Source organism: Passer montanus, unplaced genomic scaffold (assembly GCF_014805655.1).
Source record: "Passer montanus isolate IOZ18808 unplaced genomic scaffold, ASM1480565v1 scaffold12, whole genome shotgun sequence".
Classification (NCBI taxonomy): domain Eukaryota; kingdom Metazoa; phylum Chordata; class Aves; order Passeriformes; family Passeridae; genus Passer; species Passer montanus.
In genome coordinates this window covers 881,130-907,007 of record NW_024358722.1, presented here as the reverse complement: position 1 = coordinate 907,007, position 25,878 = coordinate 881,130, and the positions used below count along the sequence as shown (strand labels likewise).

Sequence of the window (25,878 nt, the reverse complement as noted above, 5' to 3'; positions counted from 1 at the left end):
TACTTCAATGAAAATTTGTATATAAAATGAATGAAATCCCTCTGGAATTGACATTCTACAAACAACTACAGAAGCTATTAATCAGTGATTCTTTATGTGCTACCCATCAGGACTGACAACAAAACATGTAAACTTACAGGCCTTGAGTCCTGGAGGTGCAGTTAGAGTAAATAATAATCTGTATTAAACCTTGTCACTTTTCCCTTCTTTCCTCCCTTCGGTTTCCAATTTCCTGAATTATTCCTTACCTGTCCAATTTTATGACCCTCAACATTGCAGTATCTGTGTATTCTCAGTGTGTGGGAGTGGTTCTGGGAGAGTGAGGTAATTGAACAGCATGTTAGGGTGAAGAACATGGAGAAAAACTAATTCAGGGTTTTGAAGCCTTCCCATGTTGACTTCGAGCCAGCTGTGCAAATGAGGTTGAGGCAGACTAAAAAAAAACCCAACCAAACTGAGTGCCACCTTTTGATTAAATTAGACCAGTCAATGTGCTGAGTAGCTAGATGTTTTAGTAGAGTCATATATTGCTTTTTGAACTTGAAAGTTACTAAGTATACCTAATTTTAAAGAGTTTTTGACTTGGAAATTCCTGTGCAGAAATTACTATGTAAATGTATCCAGCTCTGGAGCTGTGTGTGGTTTAGTCATTAGCCAGTTTTGGTGGTTTTTCTTGCTTTTATTTGTTCATTTGTTTTTAAGAAAATGGTAAATATACTTAATTATATTAGTGAAGTTGCCTTGTTTCTTGTATATTGATACATCTGTAGTGTTTATTGTGACCCCTGCAGAGTTTCTGTACCTCTAAAAAGGGGTGGATTTGTGACTGAAGAAGGGCTTTAGAAACTTTTTCAGTTAGTTATTAAGGATACCTGCAGGCTGTGTAGAGATTAGGTCCTGGTAGTATGTTTCAAGAGGCTGAGAACATAGTAGTAATTAATTGATCCTTTCATGTTACTGTTTGACTGAAGTATTTTTTGAGTTTTTTAAACAGCACATTTAAAATTACAAGGCTTGCTACTTAAAGTATTTTTCATTGAACTGCAATAAGTTAAAAATTCTTCATAGAGTCACTACTTTCCTTAGAAATCAGAATTCTTTGGCCTGTTCTTTAAGACTAGCAGGTCAAATTGAGTTGCAAGTTGCTACAATCCTAGTGAAGACACTTGTAGGTGAAATCTATTTTGAGCTTCCTTACCTCTGATGCCCTATTTCTCTTACCTAATCAAAATACTCCTTAATCCTTTTAAAAGGATATAAAATAAGACAGTGTTTGTGGTTTCCATTGCCGACAACAGTAGTGTCTAGACAGTATCCAGTAGTGTATTCCCACCACAAAAAACACTCTAATCTAAAGCTATGCTCTAATTGTTAACCAGCCTGACCAACCTGCCTGCTTGCTGTATCACTTTCTTACCTCTTTATCTGATTTGATATTTTACACTTGTCATTTCTGTGCCAAAGAATTTTATTTTATCCTGTATCCCATACAGAGAATGTAGACATCAAGTGCTGTTTTGTTTACTCTGGACCAAAATGGCTTTCTGTAGTTTGATGGCCTGTGGCCAATATTTCAAGTTTATCTGTCACCTAATTTCAGACTTTCTTGCTTCATCATGGAGGTGAATAAGTAGAGTGAGTGGAATGTCTGGTAATGTTTAAACATATTTTAAGACTTAATTTTTAATGTAGGTAGGTGAGCTGCATAGAGTTGTCCATTCAGAATTTACTTACACCTTGAGATTCCTAAAATGAAAGCAAGTTGGAAGAAAAAACAACTGACAATCACTTGCAAGTATAACTACTACTGTAATTTTTCCAGATTAAAATGCATTCTGTGTGGAAGGTGTTAGATAATGTTAACTGGCATCCAATTAACTAGCCTGCTAACATCACTTAAAGAATCAATACTCAGAATCTGAAGGCTTGAAATTTGGGGGTTATTGTAATGATTATTTTTAAGAATTCCTGAGAAATAAGACAGCAGAAGACCTTGCATCATAAGGAACAGATGGTGTTCTTCCCTTGATAATGGGACTAAGTTATCTCTGGCTTTTCTAAGATGACTAACTAGGGTTCATTTTGAGAGCTAAAAATTAGAATTTTATCTGTAGGTGAAGCAGTCAGTATCCTCTTAAAAACACTAAATCTCTGAAGAAATGTGCGTTGTTCTTCTATAATGCAGTATTATATGTTTCAACAGTTCTGTTTTCTACTTGCAGTTGATGGTAAAAGTATGGCTGCTGCAAATGTTCTTACAACACTGGTTTTCTTTATAGAAAGTGGAGCAGTTCCAAAAAAGAAGGACCCCCTAACACACACAAGTAATTCCCTTCCTCGCTCAAAGACTGTTGCAAAATCCGGATCCACAGGCCTTTCAGGTCACCACAGAACGCCCAGCTACAGTGGGGTATCATCATCTGTGTCTAGACCAGCACCTAATCCTACACCTTCAGCTCACAAGGTACAGTGAGGATAAATATGGAAGTATACACTTGAAAATCAAGTGTAAATTCTAGATGAAGCTTTGGATTTAATACCTTAATTGCAGTATTGTAGCAGCAGAAAGTTTTGGAAAACACTGAAACTCCAAATTTTTAGCCAGGTCTCTTTGAGATATGCTGCAGAATGGATTTTAGAAATTAGAAGGCATCATGTGGGTGCGTGGGCAAAAGGATTTGAAGTGTAATCACAGTAATACATACTACTTGTTTTTAAAATTGCATGGGAAGCTGATTGAAAGTTACCTAGAAGAAAAATAAATGTTTGTTCTATTATGTAAAAGATGGAGGTAAAACCTCTTATTGCAGAACTACAGGATTTTTTTCCCCCTACATGTTCTTCTCTTCCAAAGCATGCATGCATGCACAGGTTGTTTTGCAACCCCATTGAAAAGCAAATTAGGGTTAGGCTGGGACTGAGGCACAGAAATAAGTCCTGTAGTAAGAATACAGAAAATTACAGCATTTCTGTTGACCCATCTTTTTCCCTTCCTTCCATCCATATTACCCAGTAAAGTAGAACAGAGCAGAATGGACTGAACATAACTGTTCTGTTAAAACATTATTGTTGCTATAATATAAAATGAAGACTTTTAAGTGGCCTGTTACAAATTATGACAGCAGTAGGAATTCTTGCTAATAGGTATTGGGAACCTGAGATGGTTTGTGATGCTTATTTCCATGCTGGGTGAAATACTATAGTTAAATTAATTATCAAACAAAAAACCTCAGACCAAACACTCTTCACCACTGTAGCCTAAGATACCCTACTTGTGGCTGACTAATGTGGTAGTATGATTTGTAGCAAAATAGAGCAGTAGAATATTGGGTATTTGTTAACACGCAGTTTTACCGGGACAAATGAAATGTAGATCTTATTTTGTTTAACACTACACTTTCAAAGTATTAATCTGGGGTTTCTGGTGGTTTTATTTCTTTTTTCTTTTTCCCCCCTCTCCAGGCTGCCCCTAAAAATAGCAGAACCAATAAGCCTTCTACTCCTACCACTGCTCCTCGAAAAAAGAAAGACACAAAGATATTTAGAAATGTGGACAGCAATCTTGCTAATCTTATCCTAAATGAAGTTGTTGATAGGTAAGTGTGAAGAAAAGTAGGCTTTTCAATCCAGTAAATCAGTTATGCATTGAGTACAATCTTGGTCCACTTGGAATGAAATTAGTACTTCTACTTTGTTGGGGTTTTTTGAGGATTTTTGGATGGGTTTTTATTGTTGTTACTTTGGCAGAAGAATGTTTAAAAATGCTTAACAATATATAAGTTGTAGACTTTTCTCAAAAGGGTTCTGTATAAATAGTCAAATGCATTAAATTAGTCAGCTGCAGCTGAAAAAGAGTATCTCATTGTTAGACTAATTAGTATTCCATTTCTTTGTTAGTGGGCCAGCTGTCAAATTTGATGATATCGCAGGGCAGGAACTGGCTAAACAAGCTTTGCAAGAAATTGTTATCCTTCCTTCTCTTAGACCTGAGGTAAGCAACTGGGTATTGTTATCAGTCTGTGACAGGATTAAAGAAATGTGCTGTGCTTCACACTTGAAATTATGATTCTTGAATCCTGTTTTTACTGATTGTGATTGCTGCAAGTAGCTGTGGGGTCCTAGCTATCTTGGAAAAGGATTTATGTGTTAAAATAGTACCATGAAATTCCTTGTCTTCTGGTTAATCAATGTTGCAGAAAGTGACTGGAGCAAAAACAACCTAAAAGCCTCCCTAAAAACTCCAGCCCAAATCAAATCAGCAAACCACAAACCCCTGAAAAATCCAAACAAAACCAAAACACCCTTCAACCCCAAAAAACAAACAAACAGCAGAAGCAAACAAACAAAATTTCTCACTGCTTGTCAGGCTGACTGTTCCAGATAGCTATAGCTGTGTGTCCAACCCTATATGGCCCTGTAAAGGACAAAGCCCACAACTGGAAGGGTAAATGGGAGAGATTTGTATAGTTAAATTAGGTCATGACACTCTCCGTTTGGGAAAAACGTTACTGTGGTCATCCTCTCTGTCACAATGTTGGTTAAACACTGAATAGTTTATTCACAGATAGAAAGGATGCAAAGAAGTGTTGTGAACAGCCAAATACACTAAGATGTATAACATTTGAGGTCAGATTTCCTCTTTACTTGGCTGTATGGAAGTTGATAATTTAGGCTTTTATTTATCATACGGTACCTCATCTACTGTTTTACTGTTTAAATTCAGACCTACTCTGCATACTACTGGAATTTTATGAGCTACTTTTAAGAAAAAATTAAATGGGTAATTTTCTTAAGCTGAACTTATTAAAAGTTGCAGTACTTTTGAGGAAATTGCATGCAATGATTTCCTGCAGTGCTCTCATGAGATCCCATCTGCAGTGCTGTGTCCAGTTCTGGGGTCCCCAGCACAGGAAGGGCATGGACCTGTTGGAGCAAGTCCAGAGGAGGAACAGCTAGATGATCAGAGGGCTGAAGCACCTCTCCTGTAAGGAAAGGCTGAGAATTGGGGTTGTTAAGCTTGGAGAAGAAAGGGCTCCAGGCTGACCTTATTACATTATTTCAGTACCTGAAGGAGACCTAAAAGAAAAACTGATGAGGAACTGTTTACATGGGCAGGTAGTGACAGAGCAAGGGAAAATGGCTTCAAACTGAGAATAGGTTTAGATTTGTTTATTATGAAGAAATTATTCACTGTGAGGATGATGAAACACTAGAACAGGTTGCCAGAGAAGTTGTGGATACCCCATCCTGGAGTTGTCCAAAGCCAGATTGGAAGGGGCTTTGAGCAATGTGATCTGGTGGAAAATATCCCTGCCCATGACAGGGAAGTTGGAAGGAGATGATCTTCAAAGTCCCTTCTAACCCAGTCCCACTTTATGATTCTATGATTATTGAAGAAAAACTACTGTTTGTACTTTTTGTTTGCTTGTGGGTCTCATTTGTTACATGGACAGGTGACTGGAGTTGCCCTGTGGTTTTCCCCTTAATGCAGGTACAAGTTTTGAAGCAGCATAGGGAAGAAACCTTAAACCTGGCATAGCATCACAGAAATACAAGCTGTAAGGAGAACAAAGCTTTGGCAACAAATGTGTGTGCTCAGATGTTATGCAGAAGGAAGGTGTCATTATAGAATGTTTGTTACTACAGTGCAATAGTATGTCAAGTGTGTTGTTCAGTGACACCAACACTGTGAGCCAGGTGGGAAGGACTTGGAGATGGGATGCTTGGAGTAGCTTTTCCAGTAACGTGATATCTTCAATAAGGTTGTCTCATATTACTGTAGCTAGCAGTGGGTCTGACCTTGGTGTGTAGGTTGGGATGTAATAAGGACAGAGAATCCCATGAATTTTTAAACTTTCCTTGGAAGTAGGGTTGGTTTTATTCCTTGTAAAAAGAGCACTAGATGTGGCAACTGTAAGGGGATACTTAGTAAATTAACACTAGTTCAGTTCTGATCTTAATGAGTTTTGAACTCAAATTCCTATTTAACAAGCCAGTGGTATTTTGTAGGAGAGCAAAAGTCGGGTACATAAGCAGGAAACATTGGTTGAAACCATTTCAGTGGTAAGATGCTGCTGAAATGCTAGCAGTTTGTTCAGACCATGTTCAGTATACTTACCCTGTTAACAAAATCTTGAAAAGCTTTGTGTATCTCAGTAATAAATGTCAGTGCAGCTGAACTGTAGGTGATGATCAAGGTGAGAAAGAGTTATAGATTTGATCTGGGCTGTGTGAAAATAGTGGAACTCCAGAAGAGTTATTTCAAACAAAAGAAGTCAGACAAAAAATGCATGTGGTGGTGAGCAGCATGGAAAGCAGAAACACTGGAGTGTTCTTACTGAGCTAGTGAATCGCTGGGTAACTACTTTTAGGATCAGAGTCAAGCACAAACAAAATACTGTGGATGATGAAATAATAGTGAAACATGTGTTGGTCAGTCATGAAAGAAATATAACACTGGAAATGGAGCTGTTTGTTGTCATGGATATTGTGGAAAGAAGTGCCTGCTGACAGTGCTGTTTACACATGGGATATATATGAGATACCCTCCTATTGCTTTTGCTTGTTTTTTGGAATCTGGAAGGGATGGGTGAGTGTGAGACCAAAAGAGAAACACAGAAACTTTTGAGGGAAGAGGTAAAGAGAAAGTGCTAGAGAAACAGCCAAGAGTCATAACTAAAAGTTACGTGTTCTGTGACTTGCCTGCGCTAGATTTGGTGGGGGAAATTTTATAGAGTAGGAAAGATGAATCTAGTGCAAAATGAGAGAGAGGAGATGGCTGTCAGTAGCATAGAGAGAAGGTGGTTGTTAAGTAATATTTTAAATAATTTTGTTGAAAGCTTGTCTCAAGTTTTATTTAATAAGGAAAGATGGAGGAGTTCTTCCATATGGAGTTAGTAAGAATACTACTTTAGCTCTCCTATTGTATACCTGCATTATTCCCTTTTTAACTGGAATTGATGCTTTAAACTTGATAGGCTAGTCTGTCTTGTGGAAAGTGTTTTAAACTGCCTGCACAGTGCATCCAGGCACAGAACAATTACAACATAATTTAGCTTCTGCTTGGGAAACAATAGTGGTGTGCATTAGGTCAAGTTAGTAACAGAGTGTAGTTCTCTCAAAGCATGTACTGTTGTGGCACGCAGTGCTGGTGTTATTCTCAGTGCTAGCCAGTGTCTTCAGTCTTAAACCATTCTCTCACAAAGGTAAAGGAACATTTTATTGAAGTCTTTGATGATCACTTATGATGATGTCCTTTTCAGCTATTTACAGGTCTGAGAGCTCCCGCACGTGGTTTGTTGCTGTTTGGCCCACCAGGAAATGGGAAGACAATGTTGGTGAGAAAAAAGCTTCATGCTTGAGTTCATGGGCTTAAAATGTAACCACAAGGGGTGGCTTTCAGTCTGGGGCTTGGACTAGTAAACTATGCATTCTTACAGAATATGTATTATGGTGTCATTTTATATATAAAAAGGCAAAATTGTTCTTAACCCTGGATTTTATGGAGGGAAGTGCTAAACTGTTCTCTCTTTAATTATTTTCATTATGACAAGCACTATTTTATAACTTAAGCAAGTCCAGGTTTCATTTTCAGAGAGAGCGAAAGGAAGTGGGTTAATTGTTTTGTACAGCAGTGATTAATCAGAAATTATCTGCTCTCCACTGAAACATACTAGAAGTACAGTTTGGAAGTGGGGAGGGAGCACAGTAGCAAAAAAAGAGATAGTCTCACTTGCATACTGCTGTGGAACTGCCTAGCCAGAGCTTTTTTCCTCAGCCTGATGTGCTAGATCCCTGGCTGTGCATCAGGCAGGGAGCATGGAGTGTCCTGATGCGGCTGAGCCGGGCACATCCTCCTGGTCACATGGTGTGCCTGCAGCTGCACTCGCTGCTGCCACTGGAGCTGGAGCAGCGCTCAAGTGCAGGAGTGTGAATGTAGAGCAGCTCGTGTAGGCTCATCTGTTATGTTTGACATACTGGAATATAATTGCTACTCACTAAAATTAGACTCTATAAGCAGGGAATCATAATTTCTTGAATATGGTGAAATTGTTAAAGGAGAGGGTAGTCTGAATGAGCATTGCAACTGATTATTTTCCCTAGCTTTCCTCTGAAAATAGCTTTTGCATAGATAAAGAAGGGGAAAAAACACCATAACTTTTTATGTGATTTGATCCAACTGATGCCTTAAATTACCACCCTAAATTAGTTAAAACTGGCTTAGATGTCTATTCAGGATAAATTGGAAGGAAATGGAGACTTATTCTTCCATAGCAAGTTGTAGTTGGCTATGGAGCTAAGGGGATTAGAAAAATCTATGGGAGTCTGGAAGTTTCTCTATTGGTTTGCCTGCATAGCCATTCTCATTTATAAGTGACCTGGACAGAAGGTTTCTGTACCATTTGCAAGGTACTCCCTTTGGAGAAATAGAGGTTTTCAAAACTGTCCATCAGGACATGAGTGGTCACTGCAGATGCAGAGAACTATCCTCAGTATGATAGCTTTTAAAAGTACTTTTGTTTTTCCCTCCTTTCCTAGGCCAAAGCAGTTGCTGCAGAATCAAATGCTACTTTCTTTAACATCAGTGCGGCGAGTCTGACTTCAAAATATGTAAGTAGTGTCTGTAAAATACATTGATTTGAAAACACCCATGCTTTAATTAGGGCTTAAGAAAGCCAGAGACTTCTGATGAGTCCTTGGTGAACTGTTAGCCTATAATGAACATAGTTTTTAAAAAGCGACTTGTGAACTAAAAAAAATTTGGTTTGTGCTTGTGATAAAGCAGTGTCAAAGTTTTTTCAGCTTGGCAGTGTCAGTATTGCATATGAGTGGTTGTGGGGTTTTTCATCCTTAAAAAGTGACTTAGTTGGGTCCCAGCTCTTTTCACTCTGGTAATTTAGGCAGTGAAGTCTCTTGACAGTTAACTCAGTTGTGATCATAAGAGAAGTTGTAGTGTTTCTTTTAAGATGTAAACAATACCATTGTATGTACTGAACCAGTGATAATCTGAATATGTATAAATGGACTGAGTGTGGTTGTTTACTAGCAAGATTGTCTGTAGGTCCTTCTGTTAGCTGTCTTGTAGTAAAAATGTTTAACCCTCTAAAAACCATTTTTTTGTTATTTCAGGTGGGTGAAGGGGAGAAACTGGTGCGTGCTCTGTTTGCAGTAGCCAGAGAACTTCAACCTTCTATAATTTTTATTGGTAGGACCTTAAATGTTAACTTTTATTCACTTTCTTAAATTATCTTACTTACCAAAGATTAGTGAGTAATTAACTCTTGGAATAGTTGGGTAAACTTCTTTTGGGTAATTCTGCAGCTCAGGAAAACTGTCTCAGGTATTACCTGCTGGGCAATCAGTAGTTCGTATAAAGCATGTTAGATTATTGTTGCATTAATTAATTGGTGGTAATAGTGGGAAGAGGTGCTCTCTGAAACAAAAATACTGTACTGTCTTTATGGAGTAAGTCCATTAAACATCAAGCATGAAAATATGTTTTGCTTGTCCTGAGTAGCAGTTTATCACCAGAAAGATTCTTGTTTTTCCCCTTGCCTCTCATCTGTGCCTGGCATTACCTATTCAAAGGCCAACACATCACACAAGTTTTTAAACTTTCCTAAGATCTGTCTCCTAAAGAATAAAGACCTAGTCTTTTTTAATGGAGCCTTATATTAGCAAAGGAACTTAGGAAAATACGAAGACTTTGATGTTGTATGCTTCATTAAGATGTGTTTCTTTTTTTTTAGATGAAGTTGATAGCCTTTTGTGTGAAAGACGAGAAGGTGAACATGATGCTAGCAGGCGTCTAAAAACAGAATTTTTAATAGAATTTGATGGTGTAAGTATTTAGTCTTGATATTGTTTGATTTAGCTAAATTGGCTAATATAGTGGCTGCCAGTAAAACCTATAGGTGAATTACAAAGGGTTTGGCTGCTGGGCCTTAGCTTAGCCTCCCTCCCAGCTCACCACAATTAGCAAACAGCTTTTTTTTGCTTGTTCCTTATTTTCTACCTGCTTACTGTGGTATTCTGGAAGATGCAGTGTGGACTGAAAGGTAGTGATCTGGAGATGAGCTGTAATAATGTCTTGGGAAGATTATGGACAGAGAAGAAAGGATAACAGATGGCAGTAGTAAAGGAGCTGTGAGGACAACTGTTCTTACAGGGCAAGAGGGGCATTTTGGGGTCATGGAGAGTTGAATCCTTGTCTGCAATTGCATGGCTTCACGAATCACTTCTCTTTATTCTGGCAAAGCAAAACAAGATTAAATGGCTTTTAAATAGTTTTTGGTTTCAGAGGAATATGTGTCACAAGCATGCACTGTCAAGTAGTGAGACTTGACGGATGAGGATTTCCAAGAGACTAGTTCAGATTAAATATATATATATATGTTTCTCGTGTATACACAGTTCTGACACATCAGGAAGATTCATTTCTGTGTTAGTACACCTTTTATTGAACTATAACTTTTTTTCTTGGTATCATAAGCTAGAGAAGACAGAATTCAGTAAGAAGTATTTAATGGCATGAATGCAATACCCCGGAAGAGGAACTGGATTTCATAGAGGGACACACAAATGAGATCAGAGTTTTTTTCTGTCACAGCACTGTTCTTGGAGTAAATAATTTAGATTGTGTTCCATTAGCACAATGGAATATTGCTACAGTGGTGAAGCAATAGTAATGAGGTACAGGAGGAGCAGATCACAACATGGAGAGGCAGCAAGGTTGGGAAAAACTCCAAAATGGATGAATCAGGACAAATAATGCAATGTGACAGTGATATGCAGAGATTACACACACATGCAGAGTTTTCCCTTAAAATGAAAAGGGAAAAAGAAGTGTAATGTAAAGTCTGCTGACTTAATATTTAAAGTGTAACTGTGTCATACAGTATTTTTGGTGAACCTCTTGAACATTGCACAGTACCAATGAACCCAAATCTATGAAGTATTGAACACTAAGCAAGTAATGTCTTTGATAGGCCAGAGTTTCCTCTAAAGTTTGGAAGGTCTAAGTCTCCATAATCTGGGGTATGAAATGAATGAATTGGGAGGGAAATTGCTGTGTCTTTCTGCTATTATGGTTATTTTATAGCCTGTTTTGATTACTGGATTCGTACGAGACCTGTGTTAGATGAATCTCAGTTCTGATTTTGTGGTTCAGGCTATGCTTTAGTTTTAGGTTTGATTCTCACCCTGTAGGCTTCAAAACAGTGTTTGGCATAAAAACCCCAGAACAGCAGAAAGTCTCTAGGTTTTTCAATATATTTTTTGTTGTTGTTGTTTGGGTTTGGTTTTTTTTACCTTGTCCTGGTTTTTTTACTTTAAAATTATCTGAGGAATATTTTGAACCTACCTTAATGGGAAAAAAACCCAAAACTTAATATATATGAAGATCCCATCAGTGTGCTGAATCCATGGCAAGTCTCTAACGGGTTTTGTTGTATTTCTGCTTGATATAGACTGTGTAAACTGAGAGCTGGCTTGCCTTCCCACATTATATAGGTGCAGTCTTCTGGAGAGGACAGAATACTTGTGATGGGAGCAACAAACAGGCCTCAGGAGCTTGATGATGCTGTTCTCAGGTATCAAAACATCTTTTTCTGAATATACACTAAGATAATATTCATTATGAAGAACAGGTTTTGCCTAATGTCATGTTGAAGTTTTGCAATAAGTAAAAGCTGTTCAGCAAGGCTAAGTTATTTAACCTCTCAAAGAAGGGCTCTTTTCTTTTGAGATGCATCTGCACAGTCATGGTGGTCTTGGAATAGTCTGAAACAGTAGTACCTGTTGAGGTCTAGTCAGTGGTTTTGAAATTTCATTAATATTTTGCTTTTTTGTTGTTTGGATCTTAATGGCAAAATAAAGGAGAAATTTTGATCAGTATTGCAGATTGGCTAGAAATCCAGTATTTCTTCTCTGTGAATATTGTTTTCAGACATCCCATGCAATTACAGATCTTGCTGTAGATTTGCCTTAGGACTTTTTTTGTTAAAAGTACTCATACTTTATTCTCTTTTCATTCTTGACTGAGGAAAATAGATATGTCAGCACTGCCTGAAGACATTATTCCAAAGGCTTCTTTGCATAAAAATTAAGAGAGGCTTCATTTCATTGCTGGTAGTCAGTGGTATTTCTACCTTTAGAGTGTTTCCCCTCTGGGAGGAGTCTTACAACTTCAGAAAACGAGTAAGATGACACCAGTGGCTTGTGCATATTTTTTGTTTAGTTGTTGGTAGTTTTTTCAAAATCTCTAGTTCTGCTTCCTAAAATTTGATGATGAAAGTGAAATTTGGTCACTTAACCAAAGCAAATTAACATTTGTATGTGCTAAATAGTTATAGAATAGTGTGAACAATGTATACATGTTTGGGTTTCTTCCAGACGCTTCACCAAACGGGTATATGTGTCTTTACCAAACGAGGAGGTAAGTGTTGTTTCCACTCACATTTTTAAGACACAGGCAATTCTTAACTTGCCCTTGTGGATGATTACAGTTCCATGAACTATCTTTTGGCTCACCTTGACCATATACACTGTGCATTAATTCTAGGAACTGTTTTAAGTTTTTGTCTTTTTTTTTTTCACTCATACTAGTAGCAAATCTGGTGGTAGCTGCTCATGACCTCTTGATTAGTGAGGTGTTGGTTACAGACTGGCAGACATGGGCAAGTCTGAAGTAGGACTTACAGGAGCATGTTTATTTGGCTGAACAAGAGTGTTTTATTGCAAAAGACAGAAGTAATTTTCCTAATTTTCAATTCAGCAGGAGATCAGGAATTTTGATGAAGATTCTAATTCTTCTTGATACTAGTAGTTAGGCTCTTGGTCTTGTTTTTACCCAGTACTTATCTCTGCTCCTGAAGAGATGATATTGCACAGTCTTATTGCACAAGCACTGTGGGCAAGTTTAAACTGGTGGAGCACAAAAGCAAAACTGACAAAAGCATAATTCTGTTCTTGCTGCACAATTTTAAGTGTTCCGTGAAAGTTAGTTTTACATCTGATAATTTTATTATCTTCTTTTCAGACAAGACTGATTTTGCTAAAAAATCTTCTAAGCAAGCAAGGAAGTCCATTAACCCAAAAAGAGTTGGCTCAACTAGCTAGGTAAGTATTTTGTAACCATACTAAATAAATATATTTCTCTACTGCATTCATTCAGACTTTAATTCATTCAAAATGTAATTAATGTAAATCATCGACATCGACTACATGAATTCATGCATTTGGGGAAGATGGTTCCCTGTGAGGCAGTAAGAAAGTGTTTTTATATATGCACATATAGGATACACCCAGTCAGGTTTCTGTTGTTGAAACATGCTCATCAGCTCTTTACTTTGAGGAAGTGGGAGGAGGATGCTTGTTTCCACCCATCCCTCAAGGAGTCCAGGTCTCCTCCCTGATGCAAAAAGATAGCACCAGTTTTGCACTTGGCATTCATTTCACATAAAAGGCAAGATCTCTTTGCTGGTGCCTTGCTAGGCTTGTTGAATGTATTACCAAGGTAGCAGAGCAAGCACTGGATAATTTTAAGTTCTTTTCACTTTAAAATTTTATTTGTAAAATGTAGGTTACTTTTCCCCTCCTGTTATGAAACTGAGTTGTTTTATGTTTTTCATCATTGAGATTGACACAGGACTGCTGTTGATCACCTAAATCTAATAATTTGTGTGAAGGAGATCAGACTAAAAAGCAGGTAGGGCAGGAAGGAGTGAAAACGGAGTGTGAGATAGCAAAGATAGGCAGGTAGAGGTACTTCAGTCTGTTTCTCTTTGTGGTAGGACAGCAGAGGTTAGTACAGTCTTGGATGTAGCATTTGTCAGCCTCTTAGTAATGTTGCAGAAGTTGATGTGTAATCCAACTGAATGTATTCCCTCTGTGCTTGAAGGTTGTTAGCTCAGGCCACATTTAGGCTGCAATAATAGCTAACTGGAGGAAAAACACAGTATCAGTATTCTAAATGCAAATATAAGAACCAGATTCAAAATGCAACTTGAGTACACTTATTTTAAAGGGTTTAGAGAAAATGTAAAAGTTGAGCATCCTGCCTGCTTCTTTTTCCATCTTTCTTTCTTTGAGAGAGAGAAGTATTTAACCTCCATTATAATTTGGTGTTCCTTTGCTCCCCTGCAAGTTTTTCTATAAACTGTGACAGACTTTATGCTCTCCAGAAGACTAAGCTCTTGTTGCTGCAGCTAGCCACTGTTCTTACAAGGGTGCTGGTTTTGTTCTTAAATTTTCCTTTAGGTAACCTGCACTACTCATTTTCACTTATGTTGGCATTTTGTATTGGTGGCTTCCTGGTTCAGTCAAGGCCTTTTTTCTCCAGACTATTTCACTGGTTAACTTGGATATTAAGTCTGATTCTGGAACAGCTCCTGCAGAGTGTACAGGACAATTGAGGTTTTGGTTTTACAGTAATTGACAAATGTTGATAAACTAGTGGTACGGAATTCTCCTAACAGAAATAGTAAATGTGCTTGGGATCAGTTTTCATCTGCAAATCCTAGTTGCTGCCTTTTTTTCCTTTTCTGGAATGTTATTTGGGACTTGAATATCTGTACTTTAAATTTAGTCTGTGAAAGATCACTTAGAGTGAAATATAGACCACTTATAGTGAACACACTTCTGATTTATTAAACTTGAAAAACAACATCAACGTAATACTTCTTCTGATTAAGTAACACTTTGATTATCTGCAATTAAATCGATGTGGTTTGATGCAGGTTTTTGGTTTTTTCCTTACTCCTTAACCCCACTTTTTCCTTTGCCAAAGAATGACAGATGGATACTCTGGAAGTGACCTAACTGCATTAGCGAAGGATGCAGCACTAGGCCCCATTCGAGGTAAGCTGCAGAGATTTTGATTGAGCTTTTGACATTAGAGTTATATTTTCTTGCATCTTTATAATTCTCAAACCTCTGAAATTTAACTTTTTACATTGGATTTTGGTCTGTTCCTCATAATAGCATCTTTAGAAGATTTACTTACACAAAACCCTTCAGCATCTCACCATGTGAAAAATAAAGTTTTTGTGTCATAGGAGAAATGCAGGGTGAAGTGTTTGTCAATGATTTGTAGGGTTTTAAACTAGTGTCTTTCTGAGGCTGGTGTCAGTTCTGTTGTAGCTAAATTACTACTTGAATAGCAATTGCTGATTGCATTAGTTGTCTTTATAAAAGAGTCAAATCTCTTGAAGTCTAAGGGAAGGAAAACTGAAACAAGCTATTTAATGGGATTTTTCTAGATACAGTTTGAATGGCATAGCTTTTTATATTTTTAACTCTTAATGTTGAATTGTGATCCAGATGGCAACTGTGAATGAGTTTTACTTATATTTGTTCTTTCTCTGACATGTCCAGCTAGGAAAAACCCACAGTTGTAATGTGAATACTTTTTCCAAGACCTCTCTTTGTTCATTTTAACTAGCTAGTTATGTGTCCAGTAGCCACATCTGAGGGCACTGATTTTGTTTAGTGGGGATCAGTAGCAGGATTTTTGTGTAGAAAAGATTGTGAAGATTTGGTGTTAGTTTTCTGTTTGTAGACATATTGTCCTACTTTACAGAAAGGTACTAAAGGCAGGCAGAGCAGAAGTGTTCTGTAATATCAGCCTATTATGTGTAAATAAAAATTGTTGCAACTTTCTTAAATTATTTATGAGGAGGAGAGGTCTGTTCATTTTTTATGGGTGTGTTTGTGTTATTATTTTTTTTAATCCTGTAGCATATATTTTTTGCCAGTGCACTATCTCTTTTGAAAGCAGCTGTTGGAATGTAATGTTTTTTACACACTTTCTTTCAGCTGCTGAATTTGTAAAGCACATCTTTCACAATCCTGCATAATAACTGGGAAACAGAACTGCATTAATGGCTCTCATAAGAGACATCATGTCTCCTAAGAATTTGAATATATTTATTTAGAGTGGTGGAATGAATAATGTATGCATTTAGGTATGCAGGCTTTACTCGCTTCACACGCAAGTCCATTTCAAGAAGGGGCCGTGTAGCATTGTGCAACATATTTCTTTCACTTGCTTCTGTTTTCCATATAAAACAATACATTTTTGAAAATGTTTTGTGATATTATCCTTGCCAATCCTGTCTAGATTGTTTTTCTTGTACTCTCCTAGCAAAATGTTTGCTGTTACATGTTGATACTATGAGATTATTGCAAGTTATAAAAAAATAATAAAACTTGGTGAACAATGCAAGAATGTTCAGGTCCCATGAGTGCAGCATAGGGCAAGAAGCACTGTGATGTGCCCTGCCTGATTTTGTGTTCTTGGCTGACTGTACCTTCTGTTTCCTGAAATTCAGTAGGGAGGTTGTGGATACCACAATTAATATGGGGGAGGTAGCTTTCTTGGCTTGTGTGCTGTTTTTCATACTTTAGGAGGAAGGAATAATTCTGCTGTCAATTTGTGTTGCATCTGCATTAACTGAGTGTGGGAGCAGCCTGGATGAAGAGCTGATAAATGGGGAAGGATGCAAAAACACCATGTACCTTTCTTTACAGGAGACTGTGTTGAGGCAGAAAGGTATAATTTTTAGCTGCAGGGTTTTTTTCCAAAATATAAGTGCTTTTAACATGTTTCATTTGTCAGAAGTGATTAAAGTTTTCTTACGGAACTCACCTATATATTTTTATTTTTACAGAATTAAAACCAGAACAGGTGAAGAACATGTCTGCCAGTGAGGTAAGCTGTTCCAGCAGCTGTATTTTCCCCTTTGAATAGGTTTTCTCACTAGAAACTTTGAAGATTCTTTTTTTGTGTGTTGTATCATACAAAATAGCATAATATTTGGGGGTATTACCCTTTTTAATCACTCCTTCATTAAAGAAAATTCTTTAGAAATAGAGACTGACAAGACCTGTCCTCAGATGTCTGAGGTTCATGTGTAGTTTGTTGGCTTTCAGGCTTCAGAGCACTTATTTTTCTGTTAGTAAGTCTGTTGTTCTAAATTTCAGCTGACTGTCCTGTCTTTTCCTTCACACTGAACTGCAGTATTTGTTACCTAGCTGATGATGTTAGAGGCCTGGCTTTTATTTACTCACAGCGTTATTTCCCAAGAGCATTCCCAGAAGTATTATGTGAAATTACTTCTACCCCCTCCACCCCATCTTTACATAAAGCAGGTTAACTTAGGGAGAAGCTAAAACAGAAGTACTACACAAACATGTGTATGTGTAGTACTTGCATTCATTGATGTGGATCAACATGAAGAAAAAGATTAAGCTCCTGACCACAAACTGCAGGAAAAAAAAAAGGAAGCAATTGGTCCTGTGTACAGAAGTTTCTATTCAGGTGTGTGTGCAAACCGTGGTTACACAGGGAAAATTGAGCAAAACTTAATTTCTCAGTTACTTTTTGTGTTTAGCCTGAGGTTGTGGTCAAAGCTGGAAGGATTTGTTGCAGGAGGATAACAGCATCTGTGATAATTTGTCGTGATGTCCTCATATGCACCAGCTCACACCACCTACTGAAACAGGAAGAAATGACACAGTCTAATGAGCTATTAAGTAACAAGGCAGATCTTACTATTAGCAAGTGTTAGCTTATTAAAAATGTTGCATACTGGTAGTCTTAAATTACAAGACTCTTGCATCAGGTCATAGAATAATAGAACACCTCACTTTGGAAGGGACCTTCAAAGACCACCTGGTCCATCCTTTCATGGGAAAGGGAACACAGATGAGATTATTTAGGGCTCTGCCCATTCATATCTTCAAAACCTCCAGCAATGGAGACTCTACCACATTCCTTGGGGGGGTTGTTGCAGTGGGTGTCTACTCTCTCTGCAAAAATTTTGTTCTTGCATCAAGATGCAGCACTCCTAGAATGTGTTTTGTTAAAAGTGAATACTCAAGTACTTCTTGAATCAACCGAAGCAGGTAAACTGCTTGTGACCCTGATGTTATTAATTTTCTGTTTAGATGAGAAATATCAAGCTGTCAGATTTCACAGAATCTCTGAAGAAGATCAAGCGCAGTTTGAGCCCTCAGACCCTGGAAGCGTACATTCGCTGGAACAAGGACTTTGGAGATACCACAGTGTGAGACACTACTTGAAGTGAAACACTGCTGCCTGGGGAGCAGCTGGTGCAGAAAACTGGGAAGCAGCCAGAGTTTACAGGACTTTACAGATATTTAAATATCTGCATTAAAACTTGAGATTAAGAGAAAATTATACAATGTGAAATGTGTTCATCATCAAAGCCTCCTTGCCATTTAGTGAGGATTTACACACTGTAAGAAAGAGCACAACAGGACTTGAGATAAGTAAGATTCCTAGCAATCTGATTCTGGTTTGAACATTAATATATGTATATTGTTTCTGCTACAGGGCTCTGATGATATTGATCATTGGAGGATCTTTCTCTATGTTGTGTGTGTGTTTTTTTTGTTTTTAATTTTGCCATGACGTTGATGAACAATGAACTTGGAACAATGATGTTCAATTTGAGGTTTGTAAACTGCAGTTCATTTTTTTTGACTTTTTTTATCCTTAATGTGCCAAATAAAACAATTTCCCTGTGCAGAGTGGAAGAACAGCATTGGGGAATTACGATTATTAAAATGTTACAAGTAGCTGGTCTGTTATTATTTGTCTTTTTGTTTTGTTGTAATGTGACTGAGTTGTTCACAGGACAGGTTTAAAGAAGACCTTTGATAGCAGAACAGCAAAAGACCCCAACCTTATAAAACCAATTCAAACTGCCTTTTAAAAGAAAAATTACTAAATAAAAGAATAGACTGAGATACTCATTTACTGGCAGTATTTTCTCTTAATGCATTTTGTAACGCTTTCATTGGTAGAATGTTAGCTTAAGCTTACAGTGTACAACTTGAGCCCAGCTCCTTTGATAGCAGAACAGCAAAAAACCCCAACCTTATAAAACCAATTCAAACTGCCTTTTAAAAGAAAAATTACTAAATAAAAGAATAGACTGAGATACTCATTTACTGGCAGTATTTTCTCTTAATGCATTTTGTAACGCTTTCATTGGTAGAATGTTAGCTTAAGCTTACAGTGTACAACTTGAGCCCAGCTGATGTTTGAGAGAGTAGGTGATGCTAATTGTTGAGTTTCAGAAATTACGTGTTTCTACTCTGTATTTTGGTCTGTTTATGATAATTGAAAGTAAAATTTCCATTGTGATAATTTTTTTAATCTCCACATGTAAGCATTAAAATATGAGGCTACATGTTTAATACATAGCACACATTAATGTTTTTATAGCTTTCATATGTTTTGGTTTATATATTAAAGTATGAAACACTCAGCTGATCTGCTTTTTTAAAAAGAAACTGCATCTTTGTACAAATACTTGTTTTTATTATATAAATGACAAGCTATTAAAAAAAAAAACTCTTAAATGATAGCCTTTAAATACCATAATAAAGGAAAGCATTTTTGCCTTTACTTCTAAAGGCCCAACATCTTGTTTACAAATTCTACACAGATTAAACACAGATGTTTGCAAGGCAGAACACTAGTTCCTTGTTAAAGAAGGTTTGTGGGTTGTTGGGTTCTTTGATTTTGTTGTGAGTTTTTTTGGGGGTTTTTTTTTTTTTTTTTTTTTTTTTTTTTTTACACCTCTCCCAACTTAGTGATACTGCAAAAATGCATATTGTTTACTGTTGTTTTAATGAAAATGAGTTGTAAGTGTTATTTGCTTTTGGTCTTAACAGAAAATTTGTTTTTAATGTTTCATTTAACTTATTTTTTGAACTACTTACCTGAAAGTTGACTATAAATAATATATTATATGTATATATGAAAAGAAAAAAGCAACCCTAGCTGATAGATGCAGTTGTAGGTATAGTAATACTCTGAGAGGACTGTGCTCACTGTGTGGTATTGAGTACTAAATAGCAGAAGCTCTGTCAAACCTTTGAGATGCACATATGCAATATGTTTGGGATTTTTTTTTCCAACCAGAGATGCTTTTAACTGATCTTAAGATTAAAAGCAATCAAATAAGAGACGATTGTTCCACTACTATGCCTTTTGAAATAGTCTAACCAAACCACTTCTAGCCTTCTAAGGATAGGATTCTCTCAAATGTATGTCTTATGTAAATGAAATGTGACTTGGTTCCTCTGATTCACCTTTTTGGAGAAATGCTAAAAGATTTCAGATTCTTAAGTCTCATGTCTTGCTTTGCCTTAGTTCTGCCTTCAGTAGACCATCTCTGTTGTTGGAGATTCCTGGCTGACTTGATCCATATTTGTAATATTCTTCATAGTGCTAAGCATGAATATTATTGTTGTATTAGTCTGCCAAATAGCTAGAGCTAAGAAAGGTCCTTGGTTTTATTCATAAAGCTTTGCTAGACATTCTGTTGTATTAGTGTCTGCCAAATAGCTACAGCTAAGAAAGGGCCTTGGTTTTATTCATAAAGCTTTGCTAGACATTCCTTGAGATCCTTTGCAAATGAGAACTTAGAAAGATAATGCTTCTGGTTTTCAGTGTTCCTAAATGATTGTTACAAAACTGTTGGTTTCATCCGCTTCATTTTGAGGAACATACTGGTTATTTATTTCAAATGCATACTCATTGGCATGGGATAGGTACCTGAAATGTTCAGGTAGAAGTCCCCATCTCATGAAGCAGCACCAGTATGCAGCACAAAGAGTCAGAATCACCAGCTGCTACGTAAAAAGAAAAGGGACCAGCCTTTTCACTAGTTTGTAGTGAAACAAACTAGTTCAGTCAAGAGAATCTGTGTGACTGGTACAGCTGCTTTTTGGTCTTCTATCATGCCTGATTGTTTTTTGCTTAATGGATGAACTACAGCACTATAAATTAATGCTGGAACACAGTAAAAAGAAGAAAATTTTGTTCTGCAGCATCAGTTTGCCCCACAGCTGCTGGACTCTTAGCCCATGGCCAGGTGCTATTTGGTTCATAAATCTCCTTTAAATGTCTTGTCTTATGCTATTTTCTGAATAGTGTCTTTTAAGAATAATTCTGTTCTGCTTAAGGCATTATCTTGACTCCTCGTTTAATATGTACTAAGTCCCAGCTCAGTGATTCCATCTATATGTTGGATTAACTGTGTATAAGAGCAGATCTGGGGAAAAACAACCACAACAAAGGAAAAAAAACACACCAACCCTTCCCCCCCACCGCAAAAAAACCAAAAACAAACAAACAAACAAAAAAAAACCCCACCCCGAACAACCTCAAATTGCCCATATTTCCCAAGTCTGTAGTAGTTACACAGAACTTTACCAGCTGTACTTTCCATAAAATCAGGTTATGCTCTAATGCAATGTCTCAAATCAGAATAAAGAGGACAGCAACTTGGGTGCTTTTAACCTTTGTGAAGACTACCATTCCATTAGCTCTCTGGACTGATTTTTTCCTTCCCCCCCCCCCCCCCTTTGATTTTCTGTGAATCTGCCCACTGCTAGTGAATGAGCAATTTGACCCACTTTTTTGACATGATTAGTAAGCAGCTTGTCTGGCTTTCTGCCAGTGTGTTTTACTGGCTTTCAAGTGTAGCAGTTACTGGAGGGAGAAAATAAAACCAACCCAAAGCCCTTGTGTTTTTCTAGCAACCTTCTTCATACATCTTTCTGCTTTTATTAAGCAGGAGCCACATTTTTTGTCTTTCAACATACTGGAAGAATAGTATGTGGATTGCTCTGAGACTTTGTTGTATGTTATGATGCTCCCTTTACTAATGTTGACTTTTCTGTGGACTACAGCAAACCTGTACAGTCCTCTGCGTATGCAAAGACAAAATCAACACAGCATATTAAAGATAAGCCTTAAACTGGGATATGTATGCACAAATAAGTTTCTTAGGCTTTGCAGCGTTTAGAATACCAGAAAAATTGGCCTTGTGCCCTTGAGATGTCTCGCTGACTCAAAGCCAGTTGCTAGTACAGTCCTGTTGAATATGGCCCTGCAACTTTATGTAGGCAACAAATGTGGTAATAACACTTTAAAATGAGTAAGAATGCGATCTCTGAACTGAGAAGGTATGTTGTCAGAGGCTATTGCTGGTTTTTCTGTTCCATTCTCTCAAGTGTTTTTAGAATGACAGCTTTTATACATATAACTCAATTAACCTCACCTTCTGGTGTAGGATAAATAATATTTTTTCTATTCTAGACAAGCGGGGTTTAGCACTGCTTGGCACTGCTGTCAGGTCCCTCTTATGAAATTTTAAGTACTTTGTACTGGGAACACTGAAGTCAGATATGCTGGGAAATGGAGCTGAGACATCTGTGCTGCAACTGGAAAGCAGTGTTCTCCTTAGGGTTTCCTTAATCACCTATGGTGAGAATTCATGCCCTAGATTTCCATAGTGCTTTGGTGCATAGTTGTGCCCAGCACGTGCTTCTCTAGCTTCTCCAGCTTTAGTGTTCTTCTGCATGTGGCAGCTTTGGGAGGCAGCCGGTGCTACTGTGCCTGACCAGATTCTCATTCCTTTTCTGTGGTGCCCTCAAGCTTTTGTGATGCTTTACGTTGTTGGGGTTTCTACCAGATATCAAAATTGGAATGAAAAGTAGCAAGCAGGTAGTGAATGCAACTAGTTATCTCAGTCATTGTGCTAATTAGAGGCAGTTTTATTATTAGTTTCTCTTGAGCTGCTATTTAGTGTTGAAGAATGTTGTTTTACTGACCTATGTGAATTTTCATGCTTAGGATGATCTGCAGACATCCTAAGAGATGGCAAATTGATCAGCTATTTTCTTTTAGAATTTTCTTTTTAATTATAATTTTCAGTATCTTTTAATTATGGTAATTTTAATTCCACAGGATGAGGAAGTTAAGCTGTCACTTCCTGGAAATACAAAATCATCTTGTAAAATATGGAGAAATCTGTATTCTGTTTTTCCTGCTTCTTGTGTAAATCATTAACTGTCTTAGAGTGGAAACTTCTTACCTTGTCAATAACTACCTCCTGAGTTCAGCAATAATTGGCAAGGTACACACTCCTCCGGTGGATTCAACATACTGGCTCAACACTGCAGATTCTTCAGAGCCTGATGTTTTGGTTTGAAAATGCTTGACATTACTTCTGGAAACTATGGTGATGAACCTTGTTTTGCTGTAAGACTCTCCTTGCCTTCATAAGATACTCTTCTTAAAAAATGCTTTCTTCAGAGAAGTGGCTTTGAGGATTAAAGGTTCCTTGTTGATACAGACGTAGCAGTCAAAGCTGCCGGGCTGTGGCCTCTCAGTTATGCAGGGTTCTCTCCCATTAGAAGTGGGGAAGAAAGTATTTTGTCTAATAGTGGCACACCTGACAAAGGGACTGGAAATACAGAAACTGCTTTTGCTACATGATTCCCATTTTTACTCGTGTGAAGGGCTAGTTGGTATTTTTCAGAAATCTGTATTAAAGCGATGAAGACCAAAGGTGGAGACAAAACACCATACCACACCCCCATAAAATATATTGGACAACTCCAGTCTGGGATGGGATTAATTTTTGTATTTTGTTGTTTAGAAGCACTTTTGTTTCATCGTTCTTTTAAGAATGTTTTCTGAAATGTTAAACACCGTTTTACTAAAAATAACCAATGTAAAAAAGCATGACAAGCAGTCACATAGCTTTAGCTACAATAAAATGTTTCATTTGTCCTGTTAGTACTGTTTTCTTGTCTGTTTATCAGATAAAATGTCCAAAACTAAAAGCCTTTTCATTAAACTTGAAGCCTATTAAATTGCTGCTGGTTTGAAAAAAACATTTAAAAACATCAGGTGTTGTATACCAGATGATGGAACAATAAAATGTAAATAAATCAGTTTCTAAAGAACGTAAGTTCTTAAAACTAATGTAAACAGAAGTGCTACTTCCTAAATAAATGTGCTTAAACTGAAAGTGTGTGCTTATCCTAGTATTGCTAGATCATGATGAAAACCAGTTTTCACATAACTATTTCTGGTAGTCATGAGGAAGTCCTGAGAAATTTGGAGCAACATTTGCTTGGCCTGAAAACGGCTTTACTTTTGCTTGGGGGAGAGTGCTGCTGTTAATTCTGTTAACAATATTATTTCTTTCCTTAACCCCATTGCCTTACCTTTGTAATTCTCTGTCTTGAGGCTGCATCTGGACTGCTTACAGCTATTTCTGTTATTACAGTTGCATCCTGAAGATAAAATTAATCAAACTTTATTTTTTTAAGATTCATTTTAATATTACATATCTGGCAGCATTGGGGGTCTCCCAAAAAACAGCCATGACCACTGCCTTCCACACATCATCATGTCAAACACTGCTAAAACAAATCAACCAAATAAAAATCTATACAGTAAGGAAGAAAAAACCCCAGTGTTGGACTGAAGCATGTGAGCTATTCCTGCTTCTGTGAAGGAATAATTCCTTAGGACAGAAAGACATCACTGGTGTCTATCCAAGGTATCTCTCTTTGGCTGAAATACTACTGCTTGGGGGTAGATTTTGAACCACTAAACTGATTTCTATTGGTAATTTTGTGTATAGGCTGCAGACATTCAAATACTTTATTCTTGTAGAGGAGATAATCAGAAAATGAAAATCAGTGAAGAAAGAAGAGCATGAAAAAACATATCCCACCATTTGCTATTTTGAAATCTACAGGATTTTGTTTTTGGCAGCATATCCTGGACTGAAGTTTATCTTGGACTCATTAAATTGTTCCCATTCCAGCCAAGGAGGGAGACAAGGCTGCATGCCTAGTGTTAGATGCTGATTTCTGTATTTTAGTGCTCTAAGTTTGCTAGAGAAAAGTGAGAAAAAAGTAAGTTAAAACTTGTTGGGTGGGAGTTTTTTGTTTGTTTTGGGTGGGTGGGGTTTGTTTTGTTTTGGGGTTTTTTGTTGTTGGGTTTCTTTTTCCCCCACTCATGCCAACTTTCTGCAAATTTCCAAATATGTTGTGAATTTGTGAGATCCAGCCTGTTTCCTGAAAGGGTTTACGTGCCTCTGGAGAAGACAGTTATGCAACTTTCCCTAAGATATTTTTTATTCTATGTATCATGATAACACAGAAAATACATGTTATGGTGAAGGCAGAAAAATATAATTTAACTAAAATCCATCTCTTAACACTTGTGGGATTATTCCAGATGCTGTGCTGCAGCTATATTAAAAAAAACCAAACTTGTTTTCCAGAATATCAGCCTACAAACAACTTATTGAATAAAGTGTGGTGGTTTTACAGTTTTGAAAATTCCACTTTTTTTTGCAAGTGTATAGTGTAAGAACAATATGTTCTTTCTAAGTCTGTAACTTCTGTTATTTTCAAATCTCATTTTAGTAATTTCTAAAAGGCCTCAAACTTGCCTCAGTAAGACATCCTTGAAGACTTTTAGTTTTGTTATATGCAGAATGCTAGTATCAGCTGTGCTATTGTAGAACTTTTCTACTGTGAAGGCACTTCCTCAAGTGCTGCTTCTAATAACTAACTGTTGGCCTCTTCTGGGAAGAAATACCCTGTGGCATCAAATAAATCAAAAAGCCCAATACTATGTCAATAATGAAGTAACAAAAAAACTTTGTGGAGCAAATTATACAGTGGTTCACCAGAGTTCTGATTTCCTCATTAAATTTGAAAGGAGGCAGCAGCTGCAGTTTGAATTTCTTGCCTGTCATCCAGATTCTATAAAGCAAAAATCTATTTTCTGCAAATAGTTTCCAAAATTTCTTCCATACACTGGAAAAAAAACCCATACTGACTACAGCCAAGAGCTTAGAATGAGGTTTGAGACATTAAATCAATCTTAAGGAGTACAATTACCTGATAAGTCTGATAGTTGTTCTTAATTAATGATACCTCTGAGGACCAGATACACTCAAAATCTGGAAAATAATTTTTTTAAAATCAATAATAAAATCACGTTCTGCAAATGTATAGGAACAG

General features: G+C 37.1%; 1 protein-coding gene across 8 annotated transcripts in view; it reads left to right on the top strand.

Moving 5' to 3' along the window:
* The window catches only part of SPAST (spastin), a 33,806-nt gene extending 15,022 nt beyond the window's left edge, over positions 1 to 18,784 (top strand). For 7 of the 8 annotated variants that reach the window (XM_039697825.1, XM_039697822.1, XM_039697824.1 and 4 more), the window contains 13 exons: positions 2,280 to 2,464; positions 3,463 to 3,596; positions 3,898 to 3,991; positions 7,263 to 7,337; positions 8,539 to 8,610; positions 9,130 to 9,205; positions 9,750 to 9,841; positions 11,512 to 11,591; positions 12,394 to 12,436; positions 13,040 to 13,119; positions 14,789 to 14,859; positions 16,671 to 16,711; positions 17,950 to 18,784. In XM_039697825.1, coding sequence (XP_039553759.1) covers positions 2,280 to 2,464; positions 3,463 to 3,596; positions 3,898 to 3,991; positions 7,263 to 7,337; positions 8,539 to 8,610; positions 9,130 to 9,205; positions 9,750 to 9,841; positions 11,512 to 11,591; positions 12,394 to 12,436; positions 13,040 to 13,119; positions 14,789 to 14,859; positions 16,671 to 16,711; positions 17,950 to 18,072 — 1,166 coding nt within the window. In that variant the 3' untranslated portion in view covers positions 18,073 to 18,784. The remainder of the gene's footprint in view (positions 1 to 2,279; positions 2,465 to 3,462; positions 3,597 to 3,897; positions 3,992 to 7,262; positions 7,338 to 8,538; positions 8,611 to 9,129; positions 9,206 to 9,749; positions 9,842 to 11,511; positions 11,592 to 12,393; positions 12,437 to 13,039; positions 13,120 to 14,788; positions 14,860 to 16,670; positions 16,712 to 17,949) is intronic. The other variant, XM_039697817.1, reaches the window with a different exon arrangement.
* Positions 18,785 to 25,878: the final 7,094 nt, after the last annotated feature.